Below are 14,893 nucleotides of genomic sequence, written 5' to 3'. Positions count from 1 at the left end.
AATGTAGCAAGCATTATCCCAGATAAAGTGTAAAAAGAGCTTAGGGCTAGCCAAATCCCGACCCACCAAGTTGAAAGCTGATTAGAAGATTCTGGAAGCTAAAGGACATTTTAGGAGAAGGCTGATGACTGGGAGGCAAAGCACCGGGCAGGATTCTCCTTTCTGTCCTGCTGGCAGCTTTTTCCAGCATCCTCATAAAGTCCTGGCTTTTTCAGAAGACTTTGACTCTGCTCTGAGATTGGATTGGATCTTCTAAACAGCCATCCAACTTTAGAGCTGTTAGAATTGTACAAAACAGCCCATTTACTATCTGACAGTAATGTTTTGCCAGAGCAGGAACAATTCTTGCCTTACTTTCTTCCTATGATCTTTTTACATTCTTCACATCTGTACTTGTTTGTTCTTTATTAAGAACAATTTATACAGGTAGTCCTCACTTAACAATGGTAATTGAGCCCAGAATTTCCATCGCCAAGCCATGCAGTTTTAAAGTGAGATTGCATTGCTTAGCTATGGCAATCCTAGCAATTTCCCCTGCCATCATTAAGTGAATTTTACCCATTAGCCTGGGCACCCACCCCACAAGGCAGGGTGCAGGGTTTCCAAAAGGGCAGAGATGGGGGGAGACAGGTGGGTGGGTGGGGTTGAAGCACCCCCACAGTCATAAATGAGGGCAGGCTGCCAAACACCTGAATTTTGATCACATGACTGCGGGGGTGCTACAACAGTCGTAATTTTGGACACAGGTTCTAAGGCCATTTTTTCAGTGCCGTCGTAATTTTGGTCGCTGAACGAATGGTCATTAAGAAGACTACCTGTATGTCTGTCCATATCACATCAGTTATTCTAGGCCAGCGTTTCTCAGCCTTAGCAACTTTAAGATGTCTGGACTTCAACTCCCAGAATTCCCCAGCAGACCGCTGCTGGCTAGGGAATTCTGGGAGTTGAAGTCCAGACATCTTAAAGTTGCTAAGGTTGAGGAATGCTGCTCTAGGCAATGAGCAGAGGATTAAAACTGAAAGACAGGCCAACACAATTTGTTTTTTTAAAAAAAGAAACCAATAACTATCAATATCTAAACATCTAAAAACTTTCCATATTCACAGTCAGTAAAGGAAAAGCAACAAAGCCAATCAACCAGCAGTGCTTGCTTAACATCTTGGCCCAAATGCCCAAGGGAAAAGCCAGGTTTTCAATGCCTTGAAAAAGGCCAATGGGGTTGGGGACATATGGATCTCCGGAGGGATGTTGTTCCACAAGGCAGGCACTGCTATAGAGAAGGCGTGACTCCCAGGTCCTACAAGATGGCAGTCCTTAATAAAGGGTACTGGAGCATGCCTACCCTGTCTGTTCTGGTAGGGTGAGCAGGAACAATTGGAGATAGGTGGTCCTGCAAATATCCTGGCCCTGTGCCATGTAGGGCTTCATAGGTAATCTCCAATACCTTGCATTATGCCCAGAAGTTTAAATGGAGTGTATGGTATGGACAGGGAGGTGTGGAGCCATATTATGGGTTGTGAGGAGAAGAGATTGGATAAAATACATCACTTCTTTTGCATTAAAAAAATTAGAAGTTCTGCTGCCTTATTTCAGGGGAATTCGTAATTCCTGTTAGGTGTTCTTTTTGTAGAAGTACCGATAGCACTGGTGTTTTTTTTTTTCTAGGGCACACATGAATATATTAATAGAGACTTTTCATTTTATATCATACTTCTCTCCTTGCTCCTTCCTCTAAGTTTAGGGTTGGCTAGCTACATCTACCCTCCCCCCTCCTTAAAACCCACTCCAAAAATAGAATGAAATAAGTTTATGATGCCCTATTAAAATTATACCCAGTAAATAGGGCTTTGTGAGTTACATTGCAGTCCATTTGGCAAGTGATGGCAAAATTATATCTTTATAAAGTTTCATTTCTTGACATTGGAAGATATAAGAAGGACTACTTTTATTTGCATTAGAGAAACAGAGTGTTTAGGGCACAAAAAGTTGGAGTCTCAGTAGAACCTAGTTTCTACATAGGAATCTTTGAAGTTGCTTATAGTTAAAGAGTTTGAATTAAGTCCATTGCAAATACAGAAGCAAGATCTGATTTGTTCATTTTTCTGTTTTTTCCAAACATGTGTGAAGAGTCTTCTCCTTTTTTCTTTTGCTTCAAAGGATTTTATAGTATCAATTATCAAAAGTAAAGCTATAAAGTGAATAGCAATCTTAAGAAGAAAATATTGAGTTATGTTTTTAATAAGGTAGCCCCTTTAGTCTATATAGGTGTTTCTGGGAAAATTAAAATAAGTCTCAGTTCCAAGGATCTTAGAATAGGAAAAACACAGCAGTCCAGAGAAAATAGGGAAAATGAAGGTGGGAGCTTATTCTTGTTTCTATTATGGTTGAACTACCCAGTTAACAATGCTAAACACCTTACAGAATCTTCTTTGAAGTCTTATCAAGGTTATAGAATATCCTGGAAGATTTGTATTGTTCATATCTTTCATTAAGCTGAAAATCAGTTTATTCCAGCTGATGTTTGGAGAGTCAAATCCTCTTCTTTTCTCTCTTATTTGATTTCCTACTGTTTGCTGAGGTTGGGGTGGTTGTTGCTGTGCCATGCTGTTTGTTGGTGTTACATTTTTAAAATACTTTTAACTGTTTCTATACCACTTTGAGTACATCTTTTCAGGCAAATTACTAAATGAATAGCTGAGGGTACAAAGATAAAACTGGATGATTCCCCTCATCTCAACATACCTCTCCCGTTTACAAGTATATCATTCATTTGGTCATTTGGTCATTCAGTCATTCAATGCTTTATGGAAGCAACAAAGCAAAAGGGTTAGCGCTTTAATAGAGTAGGAATTCTAAATGCAGTGGGTTCTGGTAGAATTGCCAGAAAGGCACAGTAGAGCTTCAGAGTTGAGAACAAAGAATTTGTTCAAAGTATCACAGAGAACAGAAATAGGATTTTAAGGGTTATGGCATATGTTCCAAATAACAGAGCAAAATGATTTTGGCTGTGAAGTTCTAGATAAAGAAGTAGACCAAAGTAAAGCAATTCCAACACTAGAGAAAAGGTTGCTACCACCCAGGGGAAGGGTAAACATTGTGTTATTAACTAGTGATTTAGCTAAGGAAGTGAAGCAGAAGATACATGCTTTGATAACACTTCATTATCAAAAATGACATGGTTGAATGTGGCTGGCAATACCAAGGAGTCAAAGATGAAGCCAAGGGTTGATGGCTGAAAGATAGAAGATACTTCTGATGAACAAAAAGCATAATCATGAAGATGAATGCCATATCAAAGGAAACATGAAAAAAAAACTCTTTTGTACACATAGTAAGTCTAAAAGTCAGTCACTATGCTGCGCAACTTTCCATTTTTAAAAAACAAGTAATGTGAGAGATGAAGGTGCATGGTGGCCTAGAATGATAGGGAAAAGTTTGGAATTTGAGGGGGGGCAATGCCCAATTTTCTGGGGAAGCAGCATGAGAGGCCTGCTTGAGGCTTCTATGATGGTGGTTTTGGTTGCTGTAGGGCTGACTGGCAGGGCCAGTGATTTTCCTGTTTTTCTGTTTAGGTCTTTTGTGTAGCTCTCTTCTGGTGATATGTTCACATGAATTCAGTCCTTGAGTTCAACACACAAATATTGGCAACAGCCCCTTCCCTCTCTTAAATCAAGCTTGGGATGTGACTGACAAGCCAGTCTTATTTATTTATTTATTTATTTATTTACAGGACTTATATGGCTGCCTATCTCATACAATGACTCTAGGTGGCTCACAATAATCCATAAAACAAAGTTAAAAACAAAGGTATAGGTGCCAGACCAAACTTCCTCACAGGTAAATCCCCATCCTACCCAATGCTTGGGGAAACAGCCAGGTCTACACAGACCTCCAGAAGGCTAAAGGGTAGGGATTACTCTGATCTCTGATGGGAGGCTGTTCTAAAGGACTGGGGCAGCCACCGAGAAGGTATGCCTCCCGGGTTCCATCACATGGCAACATTTAAGGAAGGGGACCTGGATCATACCCACCCTATCTAGCCTAGAAGGACAGGCAGATACCCCAGGGAAAGGCAGTCCCACAAGTAACCTGGCCCTGTGCCCTGTAGGGCTTTAAAGGTGATAACTAGCACCTCGAATTGCACCTGGAAAGCAACTGGAAGCCAGTGCAGCTCATGCAGCAGTGGTGTTACTCAGGTGAACCGCAGGGCACCCAAAATGGCATGTGCCACTGCATTCTGAATTAGTTGCAGCTTCTGCATGGTCTTCAGGGGCAACCCCATGTAGAGCACATTGCAGTAATCCAAATGGGAGGTGACTGAGGCATGGATGAGTTACTACGTTCAGTCCTTGAGTTCAATATACAACTATTGGTGAGCAGTCCCCCCACCCCACCCCCACCCCACTTAAGTCATGCTTGGGATGTAACTGGCAAGCCAGTCTTCATGTCTTCATGGATACAATCCTGTTGTCTCTAGACAATCATCCTATATCTTTGGATGGCTAGTTGTTTATTGACAACACAACATAACTTTACAGAGTTGAGGAGCTGCTTAGTTCTATATGCAAAGGTATTGCCTGAACAGGCATTGTTTGTGGTAGGTAGGGGGGGGGGAAGATAACAATTGTTTATATATGGGAGTGGTTCTCAGATTTGGTGGATTGCCAAATTAGTTCAGTAAGGGTAGTTATGACACTATACTTCATAAAGATGTATCTGTGAGCCCCAAAGTTGGGAGCCCTTAATATACATTATCTATTGCATTGCTTTACATAATTTGGTTATGTGGAATAGTTTTATTATTCCATAGGAAGGGAGGACTGCATGCACCTTGGAACAGTGCTTCAACATTATAGTCTTTTCCATCTTGAGACATGTTGTATTCCTATTGTCAGAACCCACAATCAAAGAGTTGTTAGATCTGTTGATTGTGTTCTCTGCCATTGAAGCAACAAATCTCAAGCTCTGGATTGGGGGGGGGGGAGTTGCTGAGAGTGAGAAGAAATCCAAGGTCGTACCAGCCAGCCAGGAGTGGAATGCTGGACTGTTAAGGGAAAGGGGGAGCAGTGTGGAGGAGGTTTTGATGTGCCTGTGTGTCTTTTATCAGGTAGCTGTGTGAGAACTTCTTTAGTCGTGGCTTTTTGCTTAACATCTGTACACATCATCAATAAATCTGAAATCTGCATTTCATCTGGATGCATGAGTCAGAATTTTATTGAGTCAACTGTGTCAGAACTTTACACCTATTTAAATCATAACAATTCTTTCTAAATATTTATAGACATGTACACTAGAATATATTCAAATTTAATACATATTGTGAATCTTTTGTCCTCTTTTTGGTGAGGCATAAGTTGCCATCTTTCCAATGTGTTGGAAGTGCCAAAACACAATACAGTGATATTTTTGTACAAAAAGCATATACCATTTTAAGCTGGGTAAATGTAATTTCATATCCCATTTTTAGACCATGTCACACATTGTGGCCAGCTTTTAGCAACTTGGTCACACTGTTCCAGTATAATGGTCACACAATTCCAGTGGATTTGTGAGAGGGCATTTAACAGGATAATTACACCAAAGATTTTGAAAAAGGAGTGAAAAGCTTGCAGGTGTACATGCAGAAAAGATTGAAGAAAGTTATTACAAGTTTTTGGCTTTAAGTGTTTTATATTAGTCCTGAAAAGACTGATAAAAACTTTTAAAAATCAGCTTGATCCTTCTAACTTGTAAAAAGTTGCTAGAATGAGGGTCCGTCACAAAAATGAAGTTTTCTAAGTCTTTTAGAAATGCAAGTTGATGTTGTCTTTTTAATTAGAACAAGTATTGTGAAGTGGCACTTTATGGGGTTAATTATAAATATTTAATATGATCTGGAGTTCACCAAGTGCTCTATCGAGAGTATGTGATTTTGTGTGAAAACAAGCTAAATTAATGCCCTATCATTTTCTGTTTGGAGTCATTCTTTTTGGTGATTCCACAGCTGTTGCAGTTCTAATCACTTGTAATCTACTATGGCTGTACTTAAAAAGCTTAAATAATCCTTCTTTCATAGTAAGAAAAAGAATGCTTTTCTTGCATGCCGTCTTGGTCCCAATAATAAAAACAAGATATATTATATTCATTGCAAATTGCAGTTTATGTATTTCAATCCATTTGTTAACCATTTTAGTCATATGTAGTACTAGTTTTGAGGTTTTGGAGTTGAATGATTTTTTTTATCTATGTTCCCGAATATATATATAAATGTGTGTCTCTCTGTGTGTGTTTTTATAGCAAATATATGGGTCATAAATATATAGAGATTAAAACCATCCATTAAATAAAATTAAATTGCACAAAATAAAAGCAGACATAAATAATTGACAGCTTTCCCAAAACATAGCACACTATGCCCCAAAGGTTTGGCATACATCACCATCTCAACAGTGAGGGAGAAATGCTGACCTTGGGGTTGGCAGGCAAGCTGTTCCATAAGACCGGGGCAAACACTGAAAAGGCTTGTTTCTGAATCCCTACCCTCCTGACCTCCCTTAGGGGGAATCTTCAACATACCTTCTCACCTTGTGCTCTACTCAGAGAAGATGATCCTGCAGGTACCAAGCATATGAACTATAAGAGGCTTTATAGGTCATAACAGCACTTTGAAGAGTACCTGGAAACACAGTGGCAGCCAATACAGGGCACACAATGCAGGTATTACCCTGCTGAAATGCCTGTCTCCCACCAGCAAATAGGTTGCTACATTTTGTATCAACTGGAGTTTTTGAGTAGTCTTCAAAGGCAGTCCCAAATTGAGTGCATTATAGTAATCCAAACACCAGATAATAAAGGCGTGAGTGACAGTCACCAGGGCATCACATTCCAAGAAAAGTTGTAACCGGTACATTGGGTGAAGCTGCGCAAAGGTTCTTGTGGCCATGGCCTCAGTTTGCTATATGCAGAAGAATCCCCAGATAACAGACATTCTCCTTTCAAGGTGAAATTCAGAGTAGTTCGATGAGATTGTTTCTGGTTTCAAGCACTCCATCTTGTTGGGACTCAGCCTAAGCCTGAGTGTCCACAAACTTTAGAGCAGATTTTGGCTGAGAATTGGAAAAAGAGGGTGAATCAGAAAAAAAATTTTTTTTTTTAATCTATAGGGTCATCCCAGTTCTTTAAGTTCCGCTCTGCACAAGTTTGAGTCTACACCATGATGATTCTTACGAGGCTACAGTATATTTGTCTCTGTTTTGGTTACTTAAGCTGATCATCTATTTCTATTTTTATTACACACTTTAATAAAATTTATACTCAAGTTTGTTTTGAGATGCTTGGCTTGTTACTTTTTAACTATAGGTGGGCCCGTTGTAATGCTAATTACTGTACATCATATATGCAAGTTTCAGTTCTATAATTCCCAGCAGTTGACAGTCTGGCTGGGGAATTTCGGGAGTAGAAGTCCACAAATCTGAGTGGTGCCCTGGCTAGATTATTGGAGTCACAGAGGTGGGGAAGGCTGGGCCAGAATATAGACTGTTGCTGGCAAACAGTAAATTTACTGTTTCCTACAAATAAAAATGCAGTTTAAGATTTTTTTTTATGACCACTATATCCATGATACCATTAATAGGACTATTTAATTTCTGCATAATTTCTGATACATGGGTATTGTGACATGCATAATTTAACTGTTTATTAATAAACTAGCTATTTTTTTGTAAAAATAGCAAAAACTGCTTAGCCTAACAATTTAATGTGAGCTTGATACTTGTGCAAGAATACTATATTTATATAAAAGCTTTTAAAGTTATTTTTTTCTTTCTGGTGATACAGTATATAGGTGTACCTTTTCCAAAGGATACTGAATAAAACAAAATGCTTTAAGCTTGGTTGACAAAACAAAAGTATGCATGAATGAAAATAAATATCCCTAACTGGATTGTCCAGCCCAGTTCTGACATACAGCAAAGGGCAAAAGCAATCTGGATCATATCAGATATTTTATAAGCTGAAAAATTTTGAATATTTTTTAAAAGATTTTTGTGATAGTGATGGGTTTGTCCATGAACTCATCCTTGGCAAACTGATTTAATTTCACAGGCCATAGATCCTAGATTTCTAAAATAATTTGTGGAAAGTATTTATTGAAATAGCAAGGTGCTGTCTCGAATATCGAAAGACCAGATGCCCAGACAATCTGCTAGAGCACAGAATTGTGAAGGAGCCATTGCATTAGCAAAAAATTTGGTTGTTATCCCACAGGAATACAATTTACTTTGCACAGCTGATGAAAATCCATGAGATCTTCATTTCAAATAGCCAATTAAAATTGAAGTTGTCAGAGTTATCTCAAGATGAGCGAGCTAGAATAGTGACAGGAAATTAAAGCAGCTCCTATATAGGTTAGTGAAAAGTAGAGTGACCAAATAAATATACTAGCATTCTGTGTAGCTGACTTGAGTCTGTGTAATGGTTCCTCCTGTATTATTTAAAATGGCTGTCTGGACCCATGGCCCTGGGGGAATAAATATGAATTTCATGCCCTGTGTACATAAGTTAATTCTAGTAGTTTTTACTTTTAGAATAGTTTACTCTGTCCAAACCTTGTTAAATTTAATCATAGCAATTCAATAAAAGCTCATACAATGATCCTTAGTTAATTTGGATTCTTTCAAAACTATATGTGCAAACAAGATGCTGCTTGGTTTTTTTTTTTCCAACTTGCAGTAACTGAGGTTACATATATGGAGACTTTTTAAAACAAACAAAATTCCACTGATCAACTGTTGGAAGGGAATGCTGAGTTTAGTCTCATAACTCTCCCAAGTGTCTACAAACCAACAGAATGGTGAAGTTCTGGTTTATTAGTTAAGTTCTTACTGCCTTATTTCTTCCACCCATACCCTATTAAAGCACAGATTGGTAATTCTTGTTCATTCTCTCTGAAGCTTTCAGAATCCTGTATACTGTTGCATTTAGTTTCAGATATATCTCTGTACTTGGACATCTTGATGTTAAGAGGGAGCAAAGTTAAAGCTCCTCTCTATTATCAAGATAATGGATGGGAAGATTAGGATTTCTCCACAGTTATACCACTGAGATTTCTGTTTACCATTGATGTTTGTCTACTGAAAAAGCCATTTTAACCAAGACTGGGGGAGGGAAACTTTAATCCCCACCTGAACAATCCCATCTCTAGGTTTGTTGTGCTCCTTCTGACTTAATAAAACAACTGCTTGGTAGGTATGTGGACCACAGTCTGTCTCTTCTGCAATAAATAACATTTCATCTTCTTAATTACAGGGGAGACAGCCAGTGTCTGTGAGTGGTTAAGGAGTTTATGTCTTTCTATGTGCATGCACTTGTGTGTATATCTGTGCAGAGTACATATGCATCCTGTCATGGCAGCGAACTGTTTCAGGGCATGAGAAGAATGTATATAGACAAGCCTGTATACTGAGTCTCATGATTTGCCATGAAACTGAGAGGTTGATGCTCCAACTGTGTGCATGTGTGAGAAGAAAGGAAAGGAAACAGTTGTACCACAAAGGCCTTATTGTGGTTCTAATTACTAGATATTGAGAGCCAGGCAAGATAGTCATATGCCCTGAAAATTTTAAAAAATAATTATAACACTACAAACATTAAATATTCAAACAGCAGCAGCGAGACATCTTAGAACTCATCCCATCTGTGTTTCAGAATTCTAGGCAAACACAGATACTTTTCAAGTAATCCTATGCTTAGCATTTAGATGGCCTGGTGGCTGAGACTGTTCCACCCAGATGTGGTTCTGCTAAGGCGAACCACAAATAAGAAAAATGCTGAGAAATGCAAGTAAAATAATGCTTCTTTCAAGAATACATTTCCATAAATATATTATGGAATATTATGGAAGATGTACAGTATGCATAATGGAACTAACTAAATAACTAAAACTTGAAATAGAAGGTCAGGCCAGTCGTCCCTGAAGTATTTCAAGACTTTTGTTTCATAATGTTTGTGATACTGTTTTGTGATAAAATAAATAAAGGACCTTGTTTAAATTTTTAAAATCTCTAGTTTTCTTGTTATCCAAAGTAGGAATAAAAGTTTTATGCAGGTTTAACGATTCAAAATTTGTCTAGTCCAAAATGCCATGAAGTAGCAACTGGAAAATGCAGGTGTAAGAATACAAAGCTCAGTGAATAATTTGTAGAGGACAAATTATTTTAATCATTTTGCACGCGTATCTTTCCTCCTGTCACTAAAAATTTACTGATAGACAGGCCAACATGTAATAAGGGGCACATAGTATTTGTACCCATATACACGTTCTAAATAATAATTTCTGACCAATTCTCTATTTATTCCAGTGTGATCGCTGTCAGCCACTGTACAATGACAAGCCTTTCCATCCAGGAGATCAAGTTCATGTTTATAATTGCAAACCTTGTCAATGTTTTGGCCATGCCATAAGCTGTCACTACAATAAGACAATGGATTACTTTCCTAATGAATACTATAGAGGTGGTGGTGGAGTCTGTGATAACTGTCAACATAACACCTCAGGTAATTATCACAACCAAACGGAATGTGCCTTTGCACCAGCACATGCATATATTTTGTGGCTGGGTCTTCCAAAGTGTCATTAGCTTGAGTTGGAAATGTAAAATATTTAATTCTCTAATGTGAATTATCCCCCCCCCCATGGAAATTCTTTATTGTGTAAATCCACGCATTACATAAAGAAGTAAAAATTACACACTAAAAAGATGTAAGTCTGTTGGAAGTGTCAATGTACAAAATAAAGTGGAGTCTGTATCTCTAGCTCCTATACATGGTTTATACATGTGCATTATTCATAATGTATGTAATCACCATTGAAAGACCAATGTACCTGTCACATTATACAGTACATGTTATAGGGAAGGGCCATAGAATGAAGGTTTTGCATAGACAAAATCCCAGATTGAATTCCAGCACTGAACTGGCTGTTTGAAATCTAGATAATTCTTTCAGTTAGAGCATCATAGATGGAAAAAGTAATGAATTGTAATTTGACTCATGTCCGAATAGAATGGTTGTCAAGGAAATAAGGGACACAGAGCTGCTATGGGAAGTCATAATATGATATGCATTGCTTCCTGCATCAGCATAATTTGCTTTGGATTGGGAGAAGCCACTTTAAAGAAGGCAATACCCATTCCAGTAAAGGGGAAAGAACAACACGTTATGATATTTGTGATTTTCCACAAGGATCACCTTTTAATAGGACCTTGTTGCTCTGATGTATCCGTTCTGATGACAAGCCTTCAAAAAATACAGAACCAAACTAAATTATAATGGAATAACTGGATGAGATTAGGCATCAGTTTACAGCTCTGTGTCATTTAAAAATAAGCCCTATGGTTTTGCAAAAGTTTTCAGGTTCTGAAAACTAAATACCTCAGTGTATTGTTGGGAAAGATTCCTATCTGTAATTCAGATTAACTGCTCCCAACCAGTACAAATTCTACTAGAACAAACTAACTCTTCTGCTTTCTCAGAATAAGGCAGATTTGTTGGTTTTTAATGTGTTCTGGCCTGCTATCCTTCAGGTGGAAGGACCCTTGAATTTGCAGAAGTGACTCTCATCCTGTGAATTATTTTAAATGGATAAGTCCAGTAGAGTCCTGTCATTTCATACAAACACGCACTTGCTGAAATTATCATTTTGCTTGCTGCCTCATGGTAAATTTTTGAGCTTTTGGTACTCTTGGCTTTTGTTCTTAGCAGCAGATTGGAAGGTTTGAAGTTTAAGAATAACTTCCTATTTTAAAGAATAGGTATCCTACAGCCTAGCTTCATAGGAGTGTCATGTTAGGTAACAGATGGGAGTTTAATGGAGTAAAACATAGTTTGTAACAGGTTCATTGTTTCATATGCTCTGGATCACTAAATTGGCAGGTAGAGATGAAAGGTGCATTAAAATGGACATCCTGAAAATTACATAATTCTCTCAAGGGAATAGTCTTTAATTTTGAATTATACAGCTAATTTTCATGAATTGGAAGCTACATTGCATAACCTTTTCTTTATGCAGGAAGAAACTGTGAGTTGTGCAATGATTTCTTCTATCAGAATGTAGGTGCAGATCTCTCAGCTTTGGATGTTTGTAAGCCATGTGAGTGTTACTCAGCAGGCACCCAAAATGGTAGTCGCCTTTGCAGTAAGGTAAGTGGCTTTGTCCCCAAGTTGCCTTTAAATTGGCTGCTATTGGCACTAATTCCCATTATCAAGACTGAAAAAAATGGAGAGGGATTCACCAAGTTTTAGAAATTTCTTTTACTATGTTATACTTCAATATTTCTGATTTGCTAAATTCTCAAAGGTGAAAATGGGACAATAGTATTCAAAGAATTCATGAAATATGTTAGAGTTACAAAGATAATAACTATAGCCTTCTTCTCATCCTTTAGAGAAATATGGAGAATTTTTTGTAGGAGGAATGTAAGAGCAGTTATGTAAACACCAGCTTAGCCCTAAGAGAGAGAGGAGGGACTGAGAAAGAAGCTCAAGACTCTTGATTTTCTTTGGTATAAGGGGTGGGCAGAGGGAGAATGAGAGAGAGAGAGAGAGAGAGATACTCTGTCAGGCTGTCAACATTCTATTATTATACCCTGCGGCAATAAAGTAGAGTTCCCATAGTCCTAGTGGAGTTTGTTTCCTGACCTGGCCTACCTCAAAGGCCTGACATCCTCCCAAGACAAACTGGTTGCCTGAATACATATTGCTCAAAGTCACTCCTACTGTGTTCAGAGAGGTTCCCACCCTCATAAATGTATTGCAGCCAATAAAGATCTATAAAAGAATGAACCAGAAGATCCAGCCTGGTTCATTCATACAATATAACCACTCTCAATTTCCTTGCTACATCCCATGGATATGGGAATGCTGAATGTTTCCTTGTGAACTTCTTATTTATAATTTCGATTGACTGTAAATATTGGGGAAGGGTATTAGAAAAGGGGGCATTGATGGAGTATATTAAAATCTGAATCGAAAAAAGTTAGGAAACAGCACAAATTTTGAAAAAAATGATGTAACTTGCTGCTGCTGGCATCCAATGCTTTCTTACTGTGTATGGACTTTTCTAATAGAAAGCAACCTTATACTGTCAGTTCATCAGTGAATCTAATTCAGTAGTCTCTCTACACTAACAGTTTGGCTTCAAAATGTATTCAGAAAGAAAAACAATCCTTTGGTTCCTCCTATATAAAAGAAATTCCTTTAAAAAGAATTGCAATAATTTTGGTGAGAATTTGAAAGCTATTTTTCTCCATCACCAGATAACTTAAATAGCACTTATTTGGAGAACAGGATTTAGCATAAACTCTGTCTGCCTGTCTCTCTAACAGTGTCAGGTGATCCCAGCTGAAATGTCAAAGATAATGGTAAAAGCCTTCTAAAATGTAGGGAGATAATTTCAGAATGGACTAAGGAGGAGTTCGGAAGGCAGCTCATAGACATGACTGCCAGGTTATTGTTTTATTTACTGGAATTCAGAAAAGTAATTTCATATAAAAAGGTACCAGTGATTTTAAACTCTTGGCTTTCATTTGCAGGTAAGCAATATAGTGTATTAATCCACCCATCTCTTTCAAAGGGCAAGAAAACTATATGGAAATATAGCTGAAAATTGCTTCCCTTATCACATTTTGGTACCATGGTGCAGTGATGAGAAATACCTTGCCTGGGAACATTCTGATGTGTGTGTGTGTGTTTTTTTCCTTTCATTTTATGTATGTTTTTCTGCTCAGTGAGGACAGTCTTTTATTGGTACCTTTAATCATTCAAAAAGCTGTGAAAATATAGCCAGTTTTGATAACTTCTTTCCATGAAGAGCTCATTGCTTTTACAATCCTAAATCCCAAGCCAGCAATGTGAAATGCAACACTGCTGACATTAGCCTTAAGTAATGGGCCTGATTTTTTGTTCCTCATAATGATACTTGTTAGGCCAAGATCATAAAACCTGGATAATTCTTTAGAATTCCAGAAAAAATTGAAAATCACAGGTTGTGCGAAGAACAACGAGATGGGAAACAAATCCAATGCTACTTTTGAAATGTTCTCTTTCAGCTGGCGATTATTCTACACTGGCAGTAGCTTAATGTTAAGTTGTTCTAATTCAAGATAATAAAACAGTTTAATGGTTTTCTTCTTTTTCTTTTATTTAATTTTAAGACTGAAGCTTAGCAAGACTGAGAAATTAGTTGAGACACCAAGGTGATATAAAAAAGAAAATAAGGAAAAATGGGCTGGTCTGTACAGCTCAATAAGGCATAAATAGACTATAGCAGTAAGACCAAGATAGAGCAGAATGATTAAGAGGCATTAAAAATAGATTAATAAGTCTGGAGGAAATGGGCAGAAATGAATTACATGAAATAGAAAGGCATTATTGAAGGGAGTGTTTCCAAGGCTGACCCATGGAAGATGGAATCATAAGGAATAAGGTCCTGGCTCATGAAAATTAATTGTCACGTCACAAGGATAATTTTCAAGAAAGTGTGTTTAAATGGCCCAGAATACACTTTCACTGCATAATTTACCATTCTGAGCAGTTCATCAATGCTTTTCTGTAAAGAACCAGTTATATGTCATTTAGCCTAAACGAAGATACAGAATTGCAGAAGAGAATAAGTATACGAGTTTTTATCCTTGTAGATAAAAAAGTTCCCTATAGTTTAAGGAAAATGATACTTCTTTCATTATGAAAGCACTTTATTAACATCTGTGTTCTGAAAGGTATTTCAAATGGATTTTTTTTAAAAAATAGTCATAATCCAGGATGTAATTCCAGGTAAATCTTCAATGAATGTGCTTAGTCAATATGACTATGTATATATTTGTTCAGAAGTAAGGACAGATGCACTGGAATGGGATTT

At 37.7% G+C, this 14,893-nt stretch overlaps 1 protein-coding gene across 1 annotated transcript in view; it reads left to right on the top strand.

Annotated features, from left to right (window-relative positions):
• The window catches only part of USH2A (usherin), a 513,845-nt gene that overhangs the window by 64,929 nt on the left and 434,023 nt on the right, over nucleotides 1-14,893 (top strand). Inside the window, exons 9-10 of the mRNA XM_063288775.1 lie at nucleotides 10,338-10,533; nucleotides 12,047-12,177. Coding sequence (XP_063144845.1) covers nucleotides 10,338-10,533; nucleotides 12,047-12,177 — 327 coding nt within the window. The remainder of the gene's footprint in view (nucleotides 1-10,337; nucleotides 10,534-12,046; nucleotides 12,178-14,893) is intronic.

The sequence above is a fragment of the Candoia aspera genome, chromosome 1 (assembly GCF_035149785.1).
Source record: "Candoia aspera isolate rCanAsp1 chromosome 1, rCanAsp1.hap2, whole genome shotgun sequence".
In the NCBI taxonomy this organism is placed as follows: domain Eukaryota; kingdom Metazoa; phylum Chordata; class Lepidosauria; order Squamata; family Boidae; genus Candoia; species Candoia aspera.
This window is presented reverse-complemented; position numbering and strand designations above follow the sequence as displayed.